The following is an 18,778-nucleotide window of genomic DNA, read 5'->3' as shown; positions in this document are numbered from 1 at the left end:
AACAACAGCTTGGTCTTCCTGGTGCTGGAGAGGATGCTCGTCCGGGGGAGGCTGCCAATAATCCAATCAATTTGGATCCAGAGGAGGGCGAACGAGAACGGCCAATTAATTTGGCTCTTGAAGATGGCAATAAGGACAATCCAATTGTCCTTTGAAGGTACGTACAATATTTCTTACTGTTAGGCTGGACGTGGTGAACCTGGCCGACCCTAGTTGTACGGGGCTGTGTACAACACCTGAGCAAGGACTTGGACCTTTACGCGGTGCTTGGGATAAGTAACCTACTGGTGAAACAAATCAAGTCATTATGTACGATAAGATAGTGTTTCTGCTGGCAGAACTCCAGGCGAATACATTACATTACACCCAAAGTGGGTATGTTGCACGAGTGTCGCTTTAGGCCTCCGTACCAAGGGCAAACTGTGAGGAAGACATTGGCAATCACAATCTACCAAACGTCAACATCGCCAAGCGCGAAGTAAGCGCATTAATAAGAGCTGAAAGAAAAAAATGAAACGAGCATAATCAATGTAGAAAGCCAAGTAAGACGAGGATCCTACTCTGGGCTCATGCTTTTTCTACAATGAGTCAACGATCTGCAGGCTGTAAGATTTCAGCCCTGGGGTTCTTCTGCCTTCTACACGTCGGGGTCCCAATCGGAATCGAAAGAAGGCCACCCATTATCGATTCTTCTGGAGTCGACGATTTCTATAACGCGATGAGAATGCGCGGCTCCGCGGGTACCCTGGATTTGCATCGCGATGGTCGGCGGGTTGACGCGATGCATCCACAGTTTTGCCACAATTGGCAGTTTGGGGACGAAATGTTCGGTTGTGGAAGGTTTTCGATGAGCAACCATGAGTCATTCCGAGTCACCGTTGTTGCTTGAATCACAGGGACAATCAAAGGGATAGTAGTAGGGCGCAGAGTATTCTGTATAGCAACGGTAGAGTTAGACGTCCGGGTGTCAGCCTCACATCCCCTATAGGCGATCATATAAATATTTTGTCTGACTCAACCGCACTACCACCCACACGCTTCATTCGGATTTCATCGGCGGGACGCCGAACTTTGTGGCACCATGGCAATTCTCCCAGCAGCTTAGATCCGAGAAATCAAAAATTTGAACAGAAATTGGTGGTCGCATAGCTGCGGGTATCGCCGTGAAGCATGGATCAAGAAAACTTTGACCAGCACGGCGCAGTCATAGTACCGGCTTATATTGGCGATCCGTTGAATGGAATTAATGTATACAGACTCATGGACTACCGCTTGCTATGATGTGTGGCAATGCGCAGGGCTGGGTTGGAACCGCGAGAGGGACAATGAGAGTATTCTGTTCTAACCGGGTGCGTTGGCGCAGGTTCGAGAAAAGGTTTAGGATCCAAATAGGAGAGGGTTGATCCACCCTACAAGGATTACGAGTTTTACTGATGATTCGGAATGGGGCCAGCCTGAGCAAAAATTGGACATGTCTTTCCACGAGTTCACTGCAGTACGCGTTGGCAGCGATTGCAGAACAATGCCACTGGTGTATGGGCGACAGATCAGATACGAGAGATGGTGACGCCGTCGACAAGAATCTAGAGTCTCTCTAGAGTCTCGCCACAGAGCCTGTCAAGCAACAAGTTTTTGCATATCTCGTGGTAGGGACAAAGAGATCTCGTACCAAATCGCCAAGGTGTATGAAACAGCTAATCAGTGATCCAAGTGGTTGGTGCAGAGGAGGTCCAGCTGGTCGGAACTTTCATCCTCCGGTCGTCAAGACATAAGCTGGAGTCCAATTGGGACAAAAAGACCTTGGCAGACGGGAGATAAAGAGGCAAGGTAGAGACAAAGATGGTTCCGGCGATTGGCGCATGGTCAGCTGGGACGGATCCAGGGTACAAGAGGGGAGCTTCTCGTATCTGAGCTCTTTGAATGCCACATCGGAAACATGCCTAGTAAAAGAGGCGACGACGACCGGACATGGCCGCTGTTTTTCAGCAACGAAGCATCGTAGAGCTGTCTGGGAATCTGGGGTAGCGTGGGGCAGTGGGGATGGCCAAGACGATGGGGGCATGCCATGATAGCATATTGCGGGGTAAGGAGATATATCGATACAATGCGAAAGGTCATGATGACAGCAGGTATCGGTTAGTACGAGACAAAGTCCCTCCTCAGGGGCCTCTGGTCTGCAGAGGGGCAAGCATCATGTCGTCAGAACCCTGGTGTTCATCGAGGATAAACTGGATAGTAATCCTTGACATGGTACGCAGCTGTATGTGGAATCTGAGCTGACAACCCCTCTTTCAAAATCCATGGGGCCAGGTCATTTCGGTATCTTAAACTCACACATTGTCCAACTGTGAAGTGCCGGCAAAGCCGAGGGTATGGTGCATTGTGGAATTGGTTTAGTAGCCAAAGTTGAGCATCCATCCAGAAACCCGTCTGATGGATGTTAGCTAGATTCTCGGGCATCCAATCCCGCTATCAGGTGTGACAAGGGAGGCGTTGCCAAGGGTCACCCTCTTGTCTCCTCACGACTACTCGCTCTGACTTGCCTATGTGGACCGGAGTCTTGAGTGACATGGATGCAGCTAGCCAGCTTTGGGTTCTTCGAAAGGGGTATAAAGAGGGTCAACCTCAATGCAATGTCCCTTCTTGTAGCCCCGCAATAACCAGACATATTCAACCTACTAGAGTGGCAAGCGACAATGGTGAACGACGTTGAGAAGGTGTCCACCGAACAGGTGTCGACAGAGAATGTAGAAAATGTCGAGAAAGCTGCAGGCTCGCGGCGCTATGTTGATATTGACGACGATGAGGAGTTCACATACGAAGAGCAGAGAAAGATCATCCACCGCGTTGACCGCCGTCTCGTTACCATTACTGGACTTGCGTACTGTATCAGCTTGATGGATCGCACAAACGTTTCCGTCGCGGCAATTACCGGGTAACGTTGCCAGAGCTTTCGATAATGACACTGCTGACACCAGTCTAGAATGATGGAGGACCTCGAATTGTATATTGGTTTCCGATATGTTTGTTTCTCAGCTCAGAGGGTTTGGAAGACTGCTAATGCAACTTAGTCGATTATGGTGCTGGTATTTTTCGTCACCTACATTGTCTTCCAGCCGTTGGCGACCGCCGTCATTCGAAAGATCGGACCGCGAATCTTCATTTCTGTTATCGTGATGACCTGGGGTGCTTGCCTGATTGTAAGGCTGGCCTGTTGTCTGTTATGAAGTGCTCTGACAAATGAATCCCGAAGGGCTTCGCGTATGCTCCGGACTGGCAGACTTTGGCAGGGTTGCGTGCCCTCCTGGGTATCCTCGAAGCAGGGTTCTTCCCTGGTGCGGTGTATCTACTGTCTTGCTGGTACTCACGATGTGCGCCCTTGACCTCTATTTCAGTTCGGACATGATGCAGCCGCTAACCAGAGTTGCAATAGATGAGGTGCAGAAGCGGTACTCGTTTTTTTACCTGATCGCATGCGTTGCCTCTGCCCTTTCGGGTATTCTCGCGTTCGGCTTTAGCCAAATGGCACCTCTCCAGGGCCTCGGTGGTTGGCAATGGATCTTCATCATGCAAGCAGTGGTAAGCATCACATTTGAGCCGGATAGGTATCGAGTTTGACAAAGCTAGTTGACGTTCATCGTGGGAATTTTGTGCATGGTGTTTGTCGTTGATTTCCCTGACAAGGGCCACAACGCCTGGGGTTTCCTGACACAGCGGGAATGTGCATTCGTTCTCCGAAGGCTGGATAGAGACCGGGCGGATGCCAACCCAGAGCCATTCAGCCTCGTCAAGTTCCTCCGTCCCGCGCTCGATCCGAAGATCTGGGCCTTCGCGTTTATCTTTTTGTATGTCTCACTTCCACATTGTTCTGTTCGTTGAGCTAACTTTGCGGTAGTGCCCTGACCACCCTGTCATACGGAATCGCGTACTTTCTCCCAATCATTCTTCGCGACAATATGGGCTTCAGTGTCGCCGCGGCTCAATGTTTAATCGCACCGCCGTTTGCCCTAGCGGGTATTCTCATGGTCGCAACATCATGGGTCGGCGACAAGTACCGCATCCGTGCCCCGATCTTGGTCCTGAACAGCGTCATCACGCTTATCGGCCTCCCGATCATGGGCTTCGCCGGTAGTGCCGCCGTCCGCTTCTTCGGTGTATTCCTGACGACGGCTGGAGCGAATGCAAACATCCCAGCGTGCATGGCGTATCAAGCGAACAATATTCGAGGGCAGTGGACGCGGGCTTTTGCGAGCGCGACGCTCGTTGCGTTCGGTGGGATCGGAGGGATTGCGGGGAGCTTGGTGTTTCGGTCGGAGGACGCGCCAGACTATATTCCTGGTATCTGGGCGGTCATAGCGTGAGTATCCTTGGACAAGAATAATCGTGGATCTTGACTAACAATGGGAATCGTAGGTGCCAGCTGTGTCTGCTCATTGTAGTGGGGGCGTTGACACTCCATTTCTGGATCAGCAATCGCAAGGCTGACCGTGGGGAGAAGATCATCGAGGGGTCGCCGGACTTCAGGTATACTCTGTAGGATATTGGAGCCGAGGGCAGAGGAATTGAATGTGTTTGACAGTAGCGAGCGTGTGAAAGTGAAAGGAGAGAGAGAGATCCCCTTTGTTATCGTACTTTTGGTGATTGGCAACAAGTCACATGTTAGCTCCCCTGACGTTCTCGGTGCAACATCCTTCTGTTCTGTAGACACGCACTCCACGTAGGAGCAGCCTGCCCAATGCTCGCTCCCACACGTCTGCTCTTCGTGCCCAGGCGCAGTCTGTTTTCTTTTGAAAAGAAACCCCTCTGGGACGTACTGCGCTTCAATAACCCACTAATACCCGCGAAGCAGAAGGTTGATGAAGAAACTTTGCCGAATTACGATCCGGCTGTTTACTACCCAGCTGCTCCTGGTGAAGTCGTCCTCGTCCAGGGTCTAGTTTGCACGACATGCTGCAAGGTAGTCGTGATCATGTAGGCGGAAACGCGAACCTGAGTGGACGGTCGCTTTGAAAACCCTCAATTGCGGTCAGGATGCTGAAAGAAAGAACCAGCGGGGATATGAAGAGCACCTTACGCTGAAGACTGTGTCTGAAAGTCGGCTCTAAATGTCTTGAATGAACTTCGGCAATAGTTTCGAGATCATGGGACCAGAAGGAAAGCATCGCTGCCTCGTCTATGAACCAATGTATGAACCTCTTTCGGAATTTCGACGACGCTTTCCAGACCTTACGCTTCCCCTGCCGCTCGCCAAAGCATACATCTAATGCTTACTTGACTCGCTTGGCTATCTTCACTCGAGCTGCAATATTGTCCACGGTGGTGAGAATCCATGCATCCCGCTCCTGTCAACCGAGCTAAATCATCTCGCAGGCCTAAGAATAGATAATATCTTCATCAAATTCGAGGACCCCCGATGACCAACGACCCGATGCTTGACAAAGGCTCACATGCGTATAAGATTGACCCTGGAACATACCGCCCGGTCTGCCAACATCAGGGCTATTTTGGTCCCACAAAAGAGGATAAACTCCGCAACCACCGTCTATACATCGCCGACTTTGGAATTTCCGCCAAACTGGATGATCCGTCTCTGAACCTCGGGTTGTATGAGGGATTGACCATGGAGCAGCGGTGTCGTTATTCTATCCAGCATGACGCCTATCGGGCGCCGGAAGTGCTGCTTGGCTGCGGCTGGGAACCAATGCTGATATCTGGGATTTTGGGACACTGGTAAGGACTACTCTACATTCGCTCTGTGCTACTTTGGGCCACGTGCTGAAGTTTGTTTTAAATTATGGAAAATTGTGGGAAGCTCAGATCTCTTCAAAAATATCCGATTCCGCGACGGCCGATACAACGCCAGAGCACATCTCGCGCGAATGATTACACTGCTTGGCCCTACCCCCATGGAGCTGATCCAGAGGTATCATGGAAAATCGAAAGAAGATTGACTAAATCCCATCATCAAAGACGACAATCATGACAAGAACCCCGATGAGTATTACGACAGGCCGTTTTTCGACGGCGGTAACGTTGGGAAATCCGCCATAGTAAACACCTGAAACACTGCTAATGGCCTTTAGACAAGTTGCTCTATCCTGATTTGGGGCCGCACCGCAATCCAGCGGAGGATATGGCCTGGCTCAAACCGCAACACAGGACGGAATTTATGACATTTGCCAAGAGCATGCTTGATTGGCTTCCAGAGAGACGATATTCTGCTCGTGATCTCATGGGTATCCCGTTTCTGAAAATCGAAGACTGATGTACCTGATTATCGCAATTATGGCGTGCCCAGCTGTGGCCTAGCCGTGAGGGGCTTGGTACCGAGAGTGACGGCCATCGCTTCCCACAAGCCGAAATTGTTCATACAGGCATCTGGGATCGATGGTTTGTCGGAAAAGCCAAGGCTAGTAGGTATGGGACTACCTGGCTACAAGACTGGATGATTCCTGCCTTTCCTGCGAAGCGGTCATGACTGGTGAGCAAAAAACTGGATGAGGAAAGAGCGACCCTGCAGACAGTAGCTAAACCAGGAAGCAACTGGTCCTCTCGGGCTTCAACTTCATTCAGCTGCCGGCAGAGAACGGTTCACACGCTTCGCAACCTTCTTGCTCAAATAAGACGCTTTAATCAGTAGATAGATACCACGAAGTAGACTGTCCGATCTGAATCGGCAAACGAGGATCCAACCTTGACCATTACACGCTCGGCGCGATAATGCTAGGGACGCTGTTGAGGCTTGGAGACTCAGGGCACCTAAGTACTAAATCAATATCCTATATCGAAGTGATAATCCCTTGGTGCTCTAAATCTGCTGCATATCGTGCTTCGTGAATTTGTGCCTCACTAAGGATAGTTGAGGCTGAGTGTGACAGGTGCACCGAAGTGCAAGCACCTGTGATCAACATCCCATCGATGGCCTAGGCGCCCTTCATCCCTCGGGCAGAGCTGCTAGAGACTACGATAATTCGGCGGTGATTCCGTTACCTAGATACGTACTCCGGACGATCTGCACATTCCTACCGCTTTCTAGTGTTGCAAGGCGGATTCCGTTCAGTTAGATCTCCTCCAGTCGTCACCGTAGCGCCCGAGTCGGAGGTGTGCACTGAATGTTTACACCATTGAGTATATCGGATCCTAGACTAAAAGTGAAACCACAAATAGCGCTTTCACGCCTAGTACCTATGTTGATAGGCGCGTAATATATCAGACATTGGGTGGCGCCACTTGCTATCAGTGCGACAGCCAACAGTGTGCCGTTTACGAACGTCAAGTATCAGCCTGGCGACTCGCCGTGGGAAGTAACAGCATTCTATTTAAGTCAGTTTTAGAGACGCCGGTGAGCATAATGTGTATGATAGGGTACCACTATGCTGGGAAATATGGTCGGCGTCGATTTTGGATCCAATCCATAGACAGGCGCTTGACATCGTTCGCTGGGCTGTGCACACTGTCTCTATGATAGGACACCACCATGCTGGTACCAGGCACTTGCCGCAGAACTCATTAGGCTGTCAAATGGTATTTCGAGGGCAAGCGCCGTTATCACTTTGGAATGACGCGTATAGTGAAAGGGAAAGTAAGCAAGGCCACTCCTGCCGCTCTTGTAGGTAACCACTTGTAGCTACCTTGGCTCAACTATTTTTGGATCGCTGGCTACAAAAGGCGACGGGATCCTCCTCCTACTTGGAATCGAACACTTATCTCTTTTTACCTACCTCAAAATCATTAAAGAAACCAAAAAACCTCCATCTACACTCTACTCTACTACTGCCAACCAAACCCTCGAGACCTTGCATCACCATGTCCTCCGAAACAACCACGTACAACGTCTACCTGGCTCTCTTCAGCCAGGAAAAAGCCCCAGACCACGAAGCCATCGCACTCGTCCCAGCCCAGAACAAAAACCAGGGCGCGGGCAGATTCTACCACGTGGCATGGACTACGACCCCAGACCCGCGTACCGTTTCACCCTGAGTAAGAGCTTCAAGTCTTCCACTTTCCAGTTCCAGCTTCCCAAGGAGCAGCTTGCCAACTTCGAGTCGTTTGCGAGCGCTCTGAAACCCCCCTATGACCCCCGGGTCCTGACTGAATCGAACCCTGATCCTCCGGCGCCGGACTGCAGTACTTGGATTGCGGACGTCTTGGCCGAGGCGAGAAGACTGGCTGGGCATTAAGGGAATAGGTGGGACAGCCATGGAGGCTGGAACCTTGGCGCCTGCTACGTTTCAGTTGGAAACGCTGGTTTGAAAGATGGGGTGGGACGCATATTGTGGTACTGGGATGATGCCGCTTGGTATTATTAAGCTTTATGGGAGGATATTCGAAACACGGACAGGGATAAAGTGCATAAACAGAGATGAATGAATGTCACCAGAGCTCTTTGAATAACAACGAATGAATGCTATGCCCAAAATAATAAGGTTGAAGAACCTGTAGAAGGTAGTTCGTCCAATCGTTCTGCCACTTCCAGACGTAGAGAGATTTCGCAAATTCCCAGTATTCTGGATACCACCCGCTAAACTCCCAATCCACGATCCCCGTCACCGACCCATAATTTACCATGATGTTCGCAAGACGTAGATCACCATGCGTAAAGACAATTTTGTGCTTATTCTGGAACAGCAACCCGGTCAAATAACTCTTGATGTGACTTTTCGGTGCCTGTGATTGATAGGCATCGATGAGTGCGCTGTTGAACGCGTCTTCTGATGCAAACGGACCTTGTTATCCGCGTTAGCACTCCTCCATAACAGCGTGGGATTCGCAAACTTTGAATGGACTTCCAATGGGGTCAGTAACAGGGCCGGAACCGACTGAGCCTATGTAGCCCGCGCTACTAATCCCACGTAGCTCATCGATATGTCCCTTAAGCTGGCCAGCAACCCGCTGTTTCGTTTGCTCGTCGTACGTGTCCCAGACTTTATCCAGACTTTGACCATCGATGTAGCTCATAAATATATACGTATCAGAGAGGCTCCCAAAGTCATCGATATCGCGGTCTATCGGGCCATACGTATAGTAAGCGAAGATTTTCGGAACCAGCAGTGTTGGCGTATTCTCTCCAACGAAAAGCATACTTTTGGCTTCAGTAGCCGTGACATGGGTGCCATATTTCACAACCACTTCGGGAGAGATGCGCGCGATTTCCACGCCGCCCCAGGAGAAGATGGTGTTGTCGGCGTTTACTGTCCGTTCAATGCTGTCGGGGTCTGGTATCTCAAATCCGGGAGCTGAGAACAGAACGTTCATACGGCATTTCGCAGGCTCCGAAGGAGGTTTTTCCGCGGCGTCGGACATATTGGAGCGGAGTAGGTCGGCGATGGCAGACTTGAAAGGAAGAAGCGGCGGTGGTCGCGCGTTTGTGTACATGGTGGCGCTAACCGGAATGGGCATTCAACGTGCATTCGCTGGAGGCCGAAGTTGCACGCGGGCCAGATATATCTTCTCCCTCTGAGAAGACAATATACAATTAGAGACAGTGGGGTTATGAACAGGTTTATTTTTCGCCTTCCACTTACCACTACGCCCAGGTCTATAGTTGGGTCCAGATCGCAGTCCCCAAACCGGAGCATGATCTGACGGCCGGCTCACGGACCAATCAAACCCCCGCAGAGAATAAAATTTGCCTCCGATTTGCCTTCCTCGCCGACCCCAGTCCCGTGACTCATTTTGATATCTGATAAGAGGAAATCTTCATCTTCAACCATCTCAACTGGTTATGGATTGAGAACAACAGATGCAATGGTCGAAGAACCTGCCCCGGCGGTAGACATCGCGACCGCCGAGTCAGCCCACCACCACCACCACCACCATAGTCACAGCGGCAAACTTCCCCGCGTCTTCGAGAAATGGCTCTCGCGCATCGCAAACTGGGGCGTCGAGTTGCGCGGGGTGGCACCTGTGCCGATTGAAGAGCGCACGGACAGTCGCTTCATTAATGTGTTTTTTGTTTGGTTTACGTTGAGTACGAACTTGCTGCCGTATGTTCTTACCCTGAATTCTGAGGGTTTGCGCTAATCAGGTCGGATGGCAGCATTGTCACTGGTATGGTGGGAACGTTTGTTATGGGGATGAGTCTGCGAGATGCATCGCTGGTTATCCTCTTCTTTAATATGCTTTGCACGATTCCGCCTGCGTACTTTAGTACGTTTGGATCTAGGACGGGGTTGAGGCAGATGCTTCATGCTAGGTTTACATTTGGGTATGCATGCCTCCTGTTATCGAGATGTCCTCGCTAATACGGACAGGTACTACCTGGTATCTATAATCGTGGCCCTAAACCTCTGCACAATCGCAGGCTTCGGCGTCGTCTCCTCAGTCCTCGGCGGCTCAACCCTCGCCGCAGTCTCAAACGGCAGCATCGACGACACAGCAGGGATCGTCGTAATCGGTATCTGCGGCATGATCGTCTCCTTTGGCGGCTACAGATTCCTCCACCAGTACGAGCGCTACTGCTGGCTATTTGCTCTTGTCGCGATAGTGATAGCCACCGGCGTCGGCGGAAACAAACTCTCCACGCAAACGCCAACGGAACCTCCAAGCGCAGCAACAGTGCTCTCCTTCGGCGGCGTGATTGCAGGATTCTTAATCCCCTGGGCCGGAATGGCAGCGGACTTTAGCGTCTACTGCACGCCGAATGTCTCGACGTTCCGCATCTTCGCATATACGTACCTCGGTCTTTTCCTCCCCACCGTCCTGTTAATGACCCTCGGCGCCGCAATCGGCGCAACAGCACCCTCCATCCCATCCTGGTCAAACAACTACGATACATACGGTGTCGGCGGTGTGCTGGACGCAATGCTCTCCCCCGCCGGCGGATTCGGGAAATTTGTCTCTGTCCTGCTTTCCTTTTCTTTATTAGGCAATCTCGCGGCCTCGATGTACTCCATCTCATTGAACTTCCAACTCCTCCTACCATTCTTCATCCGCGTCCCGCGATTCGTGTTCTCGATTATATATACGGCAATCCTGATCCCTGTCTCCGTCGTGGCCGCAAAATCCTTCTTCACGAACCTCGAGAATTTCTTGTATATTATCGCCTATTGGTCCGCGGCATTTGTATCCGTCGTTGTCGTTGAGCACTTCATTTTCAGGCGCGCAGATTGCGCATTGTATGATAGTTCTTCTGAAACTTGGGATAGTCCGAAGCGGCTTCCGAGTGGTATTGCTGCCATTGGAGCCATGGCGCTTTCGTTTGGGCTTGTTGTGCCTTGTATGGGGCAGGCGTGGTTTACGGGGCCGTTTGCGGAGTCGACGGGGGATATTGGGTTTGAGGTTGCGCTTGTTCTTGCGGGGATGTTGTATTTGCCGTTGAGATGGGTTGAGAGGAGGCTGAGGGGTGTATAGCTGTACTGGTAATCGGTGGGCGGTGGTTTGATAGATGTGATTTATAGATACGATAATGGGTTGTCTGATTACTTCAGCGATAATTTCCACAACTTAAATACTCTGGCTAATAAAACCTTCGTCCGCATATTACCTCAATCCTCAAATGCAGAACCCCGACTAAGCCTTCTCCGGTCGATTCTTGCGAAGGTCCGTGTTAACCTTATGGAAAAGTGGCTGCCTAGAGGTCCTTCCGTATAGAGCCCACTTTGCACTCCACCTTGCGTACAGTCTTCGTACTCCAACTCCATGAGTCTAGGTTTCTGGTACCGAACGCATGGGGAGCTTTCACAAGAACATTTTACGACGCCCTGAAGGGCTGGAGTGCGCTGCGAGGTATATCCCTGACTGGGAGGCTTCGGAACCTCTACCGTAGATACCCTATATGAGATCCAAGACGATAGAAGTTGAGCAGCTAAACTGTGCTACTGCTCTCACCTTGTGGAAGATGGTGCTTCGGTGCATCAAAACCATTTCATTATATCGTGCAAACGAGGCTGTTGCCATGGTTCACTAGGGCTCCGGTTACAAAGTACGACTGCCACCTTCGTCAGCTCACCACCACCACCGGAAAAGTACAGCGATGTCTCAGACCACATTATCGGAGTCGTCGTCAGGGGAACGCTATATTTAGTTAGTTTGGCCACTCGACTGATTCAAGCACTAGCTAGCTCGCTGATGAGCTAGCTATGCATGAGGTCTGCATTGGAGATCTTCGACACAGCAATGTGGTCCTTAAGAATAGGTAGCCATCATTACAACTGCTTTATCTATTTTGTGCCCTTATGAAGGACCTCTTCCTATATTAAAAGCGATAGATCTGAAACAATGTCAAGACATTGTGGTTCCCCTCCAACCTCCCACAATCACACTGACCTTCTGTGGGACGAACATCCGGCCTGAGAGCCGAAGCCCACAACTCACACACCTAATCACCAAAACCTCCCAATAAGAAGTCTATAGCAGTCAATCAATTCCCAACCACCCACCACATTATCTCTAATCCGTACATATGGTCCCATCCCCCGAACCAACCATACGCGCACTGTCAGCTGGCACTGGGTCCAGCCGCGCAAGCCGAATCGTCAGCGTCCACAGAAGCTTCTGGGTGGAGCATTTGCGGCTTTTACCACTAGATGCATACAGTTATTGCCGAAATTTGGTATATCCCGACGAATCGGATTTAGAATGGGATTGGAAGTATGCTCTGAGTTGGTGTATTCCGCAGCCACAGGTACAAAACTTTGATGTGGTCTGTGGAGTGTGGTTCCGGTGTATATAAGTCTAGTACTCCAGCTGCGCGTCGCCTGTCTTTTCCGCTTGTTAGATTATAGATCTGGATCTGACGCCTCTTGCTTTTAGTATTGTACGATCTGATTTCGCTGAAAGGGCATCATGAAGGCTTTTACGAGATGGGCTGCGGCCGCGGCTGCCGTTCAGCTTTGCGCTGCGCAGACTTATACAGAGTGTAACCCTACTGAGAGTACGCCCACCTCCCATTTACTCTATCGTAAGTAATACTAACCTGTGTATAGCGACCTGCGACCCCGACACTGGTCTCTCCTCATGGACATTCACGTCAGACTTCACCTCCGGCGACGGCGCTCTCGATGGCTGGAACACCACCTCTGGTACTGTTGATCTGACCTCGCAAGGCGCAGCCTTTACCATCAATGAACAGGGCCAGTCTCCGACTATCGAATCAGAGTTCTACATCTTCTTTGGCCGCGTCGAGGTCGTTATGCAGTCTGCCAATGGAACGGCGATCATCAGCACTGCTATCCTGGAGTCGGATGATCTTGATGAGATTGACTGGGTATGTCCCTCCCACATCAACATATACACCCTCCCCAGCAAGTAAGAAACGTAGTTGACAAGAAAAGGAACAAATCTCCACCTTCCCAACGGCAATAACAACAAACTACTTCGGCAAAGGCAACACAACCTCCTACGACCGCGCAACCACCGTGTCCGTGTCAAATCCCAATACAGAATTCCACACCTACACCATCGACTGGACATCCGAAAAAACAGAATGGTTCATCGACGGCGAATCCGTCCGCACATTGAACTACGCCGACGCCGTCGACGGCACAAATTACCCCCAGACACCAATGCGCGTGCGCATCGGCATCTGGGCAGGCGGCGACCCGGATAATGGGCAGGGGACTATTGAGTGGGCGGGTGGTGAGACGGATTACACTGCTGCGCCGTTTACGATGTATGTCTCTTCTGTGAGTATCACGAATTATAACCCCGCGGACAGTTATAGCTGGACGGATATGACGGGGAGTTTTGATAGTATTGAGGCTAAAAATGGGACGGATACCTCTGGTACCAATCTTGGTGGGTCTGGATCTGGAAGTTCGGGGTCTGCGGCTGGGTCAAGCAGTACTGCTTCTCCTTCGTCTAGCCATGCCGGTTCTTCTTCTTCTGGCGGTGGTGCGTCTAGCTCATCCCCAAGCCCAACACCCAGTTCCAGCGGGGCAGGAGCAGGAGGTATCGGCGGTGGCGCGGCAACCTCAACAGAAACACCTACAAGCAGTGCAGGAGGCGGCGGCGGTGGCATCGGCGGCGGCATTATCCCCTTCCCTACAACAGCATCAAGTAATTCCCCGAGTTCCTCAACGACCCCAGCGTCGAGTTCGCCGACACCGTTTTTTAATGCTGCGACAGGTGTCTTTCCGTCGACGTTTGAGGCGTGGGTCGTTGTTTGTTTGGCTGGGCTTGTTACGGGATGGTTGCAGCTGTGAGCTGTGTCGTGCGTTTTTAGCCTTGTGTTGATGGAAATGTCTCGAGGATACGAGGGCCGTGGCTATGCCGTCATGGATGGTAGGATATTATTCTGGCTGAACTGGTTTTTGCTTGATTGTTGAGTTTACCCAACTTTATCCTGTCTTTACGATTGTCATGATGTTGCTTTTGCTTACGATGTACTATCAATCTGCCTTACTTTACTTAATTCGAAGTTTGACACTCCCTGATCCTGTGCGTCCTACTTCGTAACTAGCATCCGACTTTCAAGGCTGTCCTGAGAGAGGTGTATATGGGGGGTCATTCTGATCAGGGAAAGCCCAAAGACGCCGATAAAGACAAAATACTACCGACTGAACATCCTAACCCTACCTATATTGTTGGTTCACGTTGCGGGGTGGCTGGTTCTCAGCCCAGCCTCCTCCATACTTCTGTCGGCACCTCACTTCAAAGACCACTCCCCGGCTTTGATACCATGCCTCTACGGAGTAGGTTCTATTACTTTCCCTCTTCGCGTACCCCCCCGATCTACCCCATACACCTAACCTACCTACAGTTCTGAATTGATCGTCCCGAACTACTGATCTCGATTACGGAAGACCAACCTAGCCCGCTACTATCAGCCCACCGACTTTTTGATCTAGATAAAACATGACAGAAACATACAAAGCCTACCTCCTCCGGTACGTCCTCACCATTCAAGATCCAGACCTTCCGCAACCGCGGTATCATACCACAATCTTCGTCGAGACTAGCTTGCCCTCCCCCTCTACCTTCAACACCACAACTCCACCTCTAGGCACAGGAACAATCCACCAAGTAACAGGCGACATCACATCCCCCTCCGGGATGTACTACTTTCCCCAACCAAAGTCAGACCTAGACGCTGAACAGCAACCGCACTCAATCGAATTCATCGGGGTGACACCGAAGTCGACATATCCGGAGAATTGGGATAAGCTGCTGAGGTCAATTAAACCGCCAGGTCAGCAGAAGATGTTCAATGTGAAGACTATGAGGACGGGACCATTTAAGACGCTACATCCTTTGACGTTTTATGAGGAGGGGGAGGCGAGGAGGCTGCTTGTTGAGTGTACGGAGTGGACGTTGAGGCGGTTCTGGCTTTAAGGGACAGTGAGCTGTTGATTCCTGAGTAAGTGTGTTCAGGGTGGTCATCGCATGGGCAAAATCAAGTTGATACTGTGAAGGAATACAGTCGCGTTCTCTGTTCCATACCAAATGTCAGTATCATGGCCGCGGGCAATACCTACCGACCTGCCAAGGACAGCAATATTGTTCGCGATCAGCAGCGCGCACTCGGTCAGGGTCTAAGGTGTTTTCATTTTCGGCTTTTCGAATATTCTCTATTCTTGATGCCTACCGACACTACCTACACTCAGACTACACTGCTGCGCCATTGGAAATTCAAATACACATATGCATCATTTGCGAGTGTGCTTTCGTCTCCCGGCATCGCGAGACAACCATTACCGTTACCGGCCTCCATGTCTGGCTATCAGGATTCAGGATTCTAGGCATTCCACTCGCCCTTGGGATAAGACCTTCCCATGATACCTACGAGTCACTCAGACGGTCTCCGCTCTGTCCGCCGAATCTCAGCTCTCGTGATAAAGGTGCATAGCATAGGCCGAGCCCCGACGCAGGTCCAGCCTTTAAGGTTACGACGGCCAATGCATGTCATGAGCTGGACGCCTTACACTGAAAACGGTAATAACTTACTGTGATTGGTAAATTCAATACAAGGGGCGTATATAGAATCTCTTGGGCTAAGCGGCAGTGCATTTCATGAGTCGACGTGTATATAGATCCCTGCCGTCCTCTACTGTACGGTACCGCTGGGTCTGCATCGTCAGACTAAAACCATAGCAGAACCACAGCATCTTCTGAGTCTAAACCCGCGATCATCTTTTCTTCACATCTATCTCCACCTCTGTCTAGGCTACAGCTTACCACAATCCTCAAATTTCGCCGTCATGCCCAACACCAAGACCAACACCAACATTAAAAACCCCTACAAAAAGCACGCAGGCTCCTCCGGGGGCACGGGAATTGCAGCCGCCGCAGCAGGCTCAGACATTGTCTTCCAGAACCCCGGAGACGCTGTACAGAATGGGCTTAAGGCTTGGAGCATGCATAGGTTTATGGAAGCCGTACGTTGTGCCCTGTATCAAGCCACTCTACTCTACTCCTGTCTCCTCTACCTGTCCCCCAATGTTCCCACCCCCGTCATCATGCATGCTCCGCGATATTGACAAATATTGACCTACTAATGCAACACACTCAAAGAATGGCAAAAACAAGGCAACGAACAAGCACTCAAGAACGAAGCCAGGGCGAGCAAGAACGCACAGCAGATGTCCACTGGCCAAGTTGAGGCGGGGTCGCTCAAGTGGGGAGAAAATGGCATTACGGCGGAGATTGGGTATGTGAGGGATAAGGATGGTGGCATTCGGTATGTTGGGAAGAAGTAGGTAGGGCTTACTAGCTATCTAGTAAGATACCGAACAATGGCACGGGGCGTGGACTATGGGATATGGAGACAGAGATGGATGTCGTGCTCGGGTTAGGTAGACCTTGTGTTATAGGGTTTCATCTGCGGTCTTTTGTCGCTGTTCTAATATACTTATGTGCGATTTGCTTGTCAAAGACCCTTCAAGTGCTCTCTTTCGATAGGTACTATACGGACCCGTGATTCCACACTCTGTCCAACACGAGAACATCTCATGACCACCTCATATCAGACGCATAAACCCTCAATTTCACGATACCCACTTAGCCTCAGACCTCCCCCTCGCCCCGGAAGGAACATCATACCTCAAGTCACTCCCTTTGATCTTAAACGGACCGGTCAAAATCTCAATATTACCATCCACCCCCCACTCCTCCCCGCTCATCTTCTCAAAGTACTCCTCCCTGCTAAAAAGCTCAGGTCGAACTTTCCGAAGCGTCGCATAAGTCTTCGTAATAAGCGAGAGCATCTCGTCGTAGTGCCTGAGCTTCAGGTCTGCGTGTTTCTCGCGCAACGAGCGTTGAATTTCAGGGGACTGAAGACCGAGTCTGTAGTACCAGATGTTGTATTGCGTGAGCGAGACGTCGATGTCGAATGTTTGTTCGCTTTGTGAGCGCAGGAGGAGGGCGTGGCTGACTGCTGCGGCGCCGACGAGGCCCATTTGGTAGTCTGAGTTTGCTGCACGCATACCAACATTAGACGCTATCCAAGAAATGGGGTGGAGATACATACGTAGTAGCGGCACAATAGGCTCATCAAGACCCAGAAACCTCCCCTGCAACCAACTAATCCCAGTTAAACAATCGCTCACCTGCTGCCATCCCGAGCGATAAGAAAGCGGTCCCTCCCACCCATAGCAGTTCTCGCGCGCGTATACCAAAGTAGGATTCAACTTCCTCAATTCCTCAGCGCCAAACCCCAATTTAGACAGGATACCAGGCCTGTACCCATCCACAACTACATCCGCTCCCCTAACTAGTTCCGCAAAGGTTGCCTTCCCCTCAGGCGATTTAAGATCGATATTCACGTCACGTTTTCCGGTATTCAGGTCAACCCATGTTAATGAGACGTCTGGGAGACTTGAGTTCGTGACTTTTAGTACTTGCGCGCCGAGGAGGGCTAGGATTTTGGATATCACGGGGGCGGCGATGACGCGCGAGAAGTCGATTACGCGGATTCCGGCCAACGGACGACTCGGGTCCTTTGTTTCTGGCCAGGGTTTGCGTTGCGAGGGACGGGGTTTGAGTTTATAGAGGGGTTCTGAGGACATGATCTTGCCCTGCACATGGCCTCCCGTCAGTATCGCCGTCTTCTAGTCTCGGGTGCTACATGGTATGAGTAGGAATGAACGCACGTGTTCGGACTCGAAAAACTCCTCCGGCGTCAAACAAACCACCCCCGCCTGCCGATACTCCTCGTTCGCAACGCGATCGATTTCCTTCGAGTCCCACTGTTTGACTTTTTCCATGTATATCTTCCTCGCTTCTTCCTCTGTGACATCCTGCTCAGGTACACCGACCATTTTCATCGTATGCGAGGCATTCATGCTTCCGTGCAGATGGAACCACCGCCCGTCCTTGGTCTTGTAGACATTCGTACACTGACGACGGATGGGCTTGCCTTGTTCGTATATATCGCCCTTGTGGATTGCTGCTTGGATAGTCTTGTTTTCGAGGGCGGGGGAGCCGTTTATTCGGGGGAGGAGGATGGACATTAGGAAGAGGGATGCGACATCGCTATTCCAAATCAACACGGACTCCCAGAAATAAGATGTGGTGGGTGGCATACGTATCAACAGTAACATCCCTATACTCGCCGCCATACCGCTCCTTCGAGATGACATTTGCGATGGTGGCGACGTAGGCGTTCAATGCAGCGCTCGATTCAGATATCTTGAGTGGTGTCGGGACGAATGGGTCTTTGTCGCCGACGAATTCCACCTTCTTTGCGGCCTCTTTGAATGAATCGGGGATATTGAGGGACGAGTCATTGAGGAGGTGTTCGTGCAGAGCACGAGATGCTTCCGTCTGAATGCTGTATGTCATTTTAGCTGTTCCGGTCAATTGGGTGACATGAGTTGAATTAAGAAACAGAAACAGAGAC

The 18,778-nt window shown here is 50.9% G+C and overlaps 10 protein-coding genes across 10 annotated transcripts; 8 read left to right on the top strand and 2 right to left on the bottom strand.

The window, feature by feature from the left end:
• Positions 1-382: 382 nt before the first annotated feature.
• On the top strand, positions 383-900 carry BDV14DRAFT_181206 (uncharacterized protein). The gene has a single exon (XM_073770031.1). The coding sequence runs from the start codon at positions 584-586 to the stop codon at positions 887-889; it is 306 nt and encodes a 101-aa protein (XP_073624098.1). The 5' UTR covers positions 383-583; the 3' UTR covers positions 890-900.
• Positions 901-2,696: 1,796 nt separating this feature from the next.
• On the top strand, positions 2,697-4,537 carry BDV14DRAFT_204130 (major facilitator superfamily domain-containing protein; the record flags this gene model as incomplete). The annotated part of the gene is made up of 8 exons (XM_073774461.1): positions 2,697-2,935; positions 2,984-3,023; positions 3,072-3,200; positions 3,254-3,371; positions 3,434-3,579; positions 3,628-3,845; positions 3,896-4,357; positions 4,414-4,537. 8 exons carry the CDS (start codon positions 2,697-2,699, stop codon positions 4,535-4,537), a joined length of 1,476 nt encoding a protein of 491 aa, XP_073624097.1.
• An 876-nt stretch (positions 4,538-5,413) lies between these two features.
• Positions 5,414-5,734, top strand: BDV14DRAFT_204129 (uncharacterized protein; the record flags this gene model as incomplete). Its single annotated transcript, XM_073774460.1, has 1 exon — positions 5,414-5,734. One exon carries the CDS (start codon positions 5,414-5,416, stop codon positions 5,732-5,734), a length of 321 nt encoding a protein of 106 aa, XP_073624096.1.
• A 1,954-nt stretch (positions 5,735-7,688) lies between these two features.
• On the bottom strand, positions 7,689-9,303 carry BDV14DRAFT_211324 (kinase-like protein; the record flags this gene model as incomplete). Its single annotated transcript, XM_073776075.1, has 2 exons — positions 7,689-8,726; positions 8,787-9,303. 2 exons carry the CDS (start codon positions 9,301-9,303, stop codon positions 8,374-8,376), a joined length of 870 nt encoding a protein of 289 aa, XP_073624094.1. The 3' UTR covers positions 7,689-8,373.
• On the top strand, positions 7,807-8,180 carry BDV14DRAFT_204128 (uncharacterized protein; the record flags this gene model as incomplete). The annotated part of the gene is made up of 2 exons (XM_073774459.1): positions 7,807-7,935; positions 8,010-8,180. The coding sequence occupies 2 exons, from the start codon at positions 7,807-7,809 to the stop codon at positions 8,178-8,180; spliced, it is 300 nt and encodes a 99-aa protein (XP_073624095.1).
• Positions 9,304-9,728: 425 nt separating the features above from the next.
• On the top strand, positions 9,729-11,459 carry BDV14DRAFT_181197 (purine-cytosine permease family protein). The gene is made up of 3 exons (XM_073770030.1): positions 9,729-9,986; positions 10,040-10,207; positions 10,254-11,459. The coding sequence occupies exons 1-3, from the start codon at positions 9,748-9,750 to the stop codon at positions 11,350-11,352; spliced, it is 1,506 nt and encodes a 501-aa protein (XP_073624093.1). The 5' UTR covers positions 9,729-9,747; the 3' UTR covers positions 11,353-11,459.
• Positions 11,460-12,643: 1,184 nt separating this feature from the next.
• BDV14DRAFT_181195 (glycoside hydrolase family 16 protein) lies at positions 12,644-14,372 on the top strand. The gene is made up of 4 exons (XM_073770029.1): positions 12,644-12,874; positions 12,927-13,207; positions 13,275-13,998; positions 14,068-14,372. The coding sequence occupies exons 1-4, from the start codon at positions 12,787-12,789 to the stop codon at positions 14,142-14,144; spliced, it is 1,170 nt and encodes a 389-aa protein (XP_073624092.1). The 5' UTR covers positions 12,644-12,786; the 3' UTR covers positions 14,145-14,372.
• A 424-nt stretch (positions 14,373-14,796) lies between these two features.
• On the top strand, positions 14,797-15,273 carry BDV14DRAFT_204124 (uncharacterized protein; the record flags this gene model as incomplete). The annotated part of the gene is made up of 1 exon (XM_073774458.1): positions 14,797-15,273. One exon carries the CDS (start codon positions 14,797-14,799, stop codon positions 15,271-15,273), a length of 477 nt encoding a protein of 158 aa, XP_073624091.1.
• An 866-nt stretch (positions 15,274-16,139) lies between these two features.
• On the top strand, positions 16,140-16,637 carry BDV14DRAFT_204123 (uncharacterized protein; the record flags this gene model as incomplete). The annotated part of the gene is made up of 2 exons (XM_073774457.1): positions 16,140-16,316; positions 16,488-16,637. The coding sequence occupies 2 exons, from the start codon at positions 16,140-16,142 to the stop codon at positions 16,635-16,637; spliced, it is 327 nt and encodes a 108-aa protein (XP_073624090.1).
• Positions 16,638-16,803: 166 nt separating this feature from the next.
• Positions 16,804-18,772, bottom strand: BDV14DRAFT_181191 (CoA-transferase family III domain-containing protein). Its single transcript, XM_073770028.1, has 4 exons — positions 18,464-18,772; positions 18,030-18,411; positions 17,408-17,954; positions 16,804-17,353 (listed from the first exon to the last, which is right to left on the bottom strand). The coding sequence occupies exons 1-4, from the start codon at positions 18,718-18,720 to the stop codon at positions 16,926-16,928; spliced, it is 1,614 nt and encodes a 537-aa protein (XP_073624089.1). The 5' UTR covers positions 18,721-18,772; the 3' UTR covers positions 16,804-16,925.
• Between the last annotated feature and the right edge of the window lie 6 nt (positions 18,773-18,778).

Source organism: Aspergillus stella-maris, assembly GCF_047715825.1.
Source record: "Aspergillus stella-maris strain CBS 113639 unplaced genomic scaffold BDV14scaffold_69, whole genome shotgun sequence".
Classification (NCBI taxonomy): domain Eukaryota; kingdom Fungi; phylum Ascomycota; class Eurotiomycetes; order Eurotiales; family Aspergillaceae; genus Aspergillus; species Aspergillus stella-maris.
Note: the sequence above shows the minus strand (reverse complement) of the source record. Positions and strands in the feature narration are given on the sequence as shown.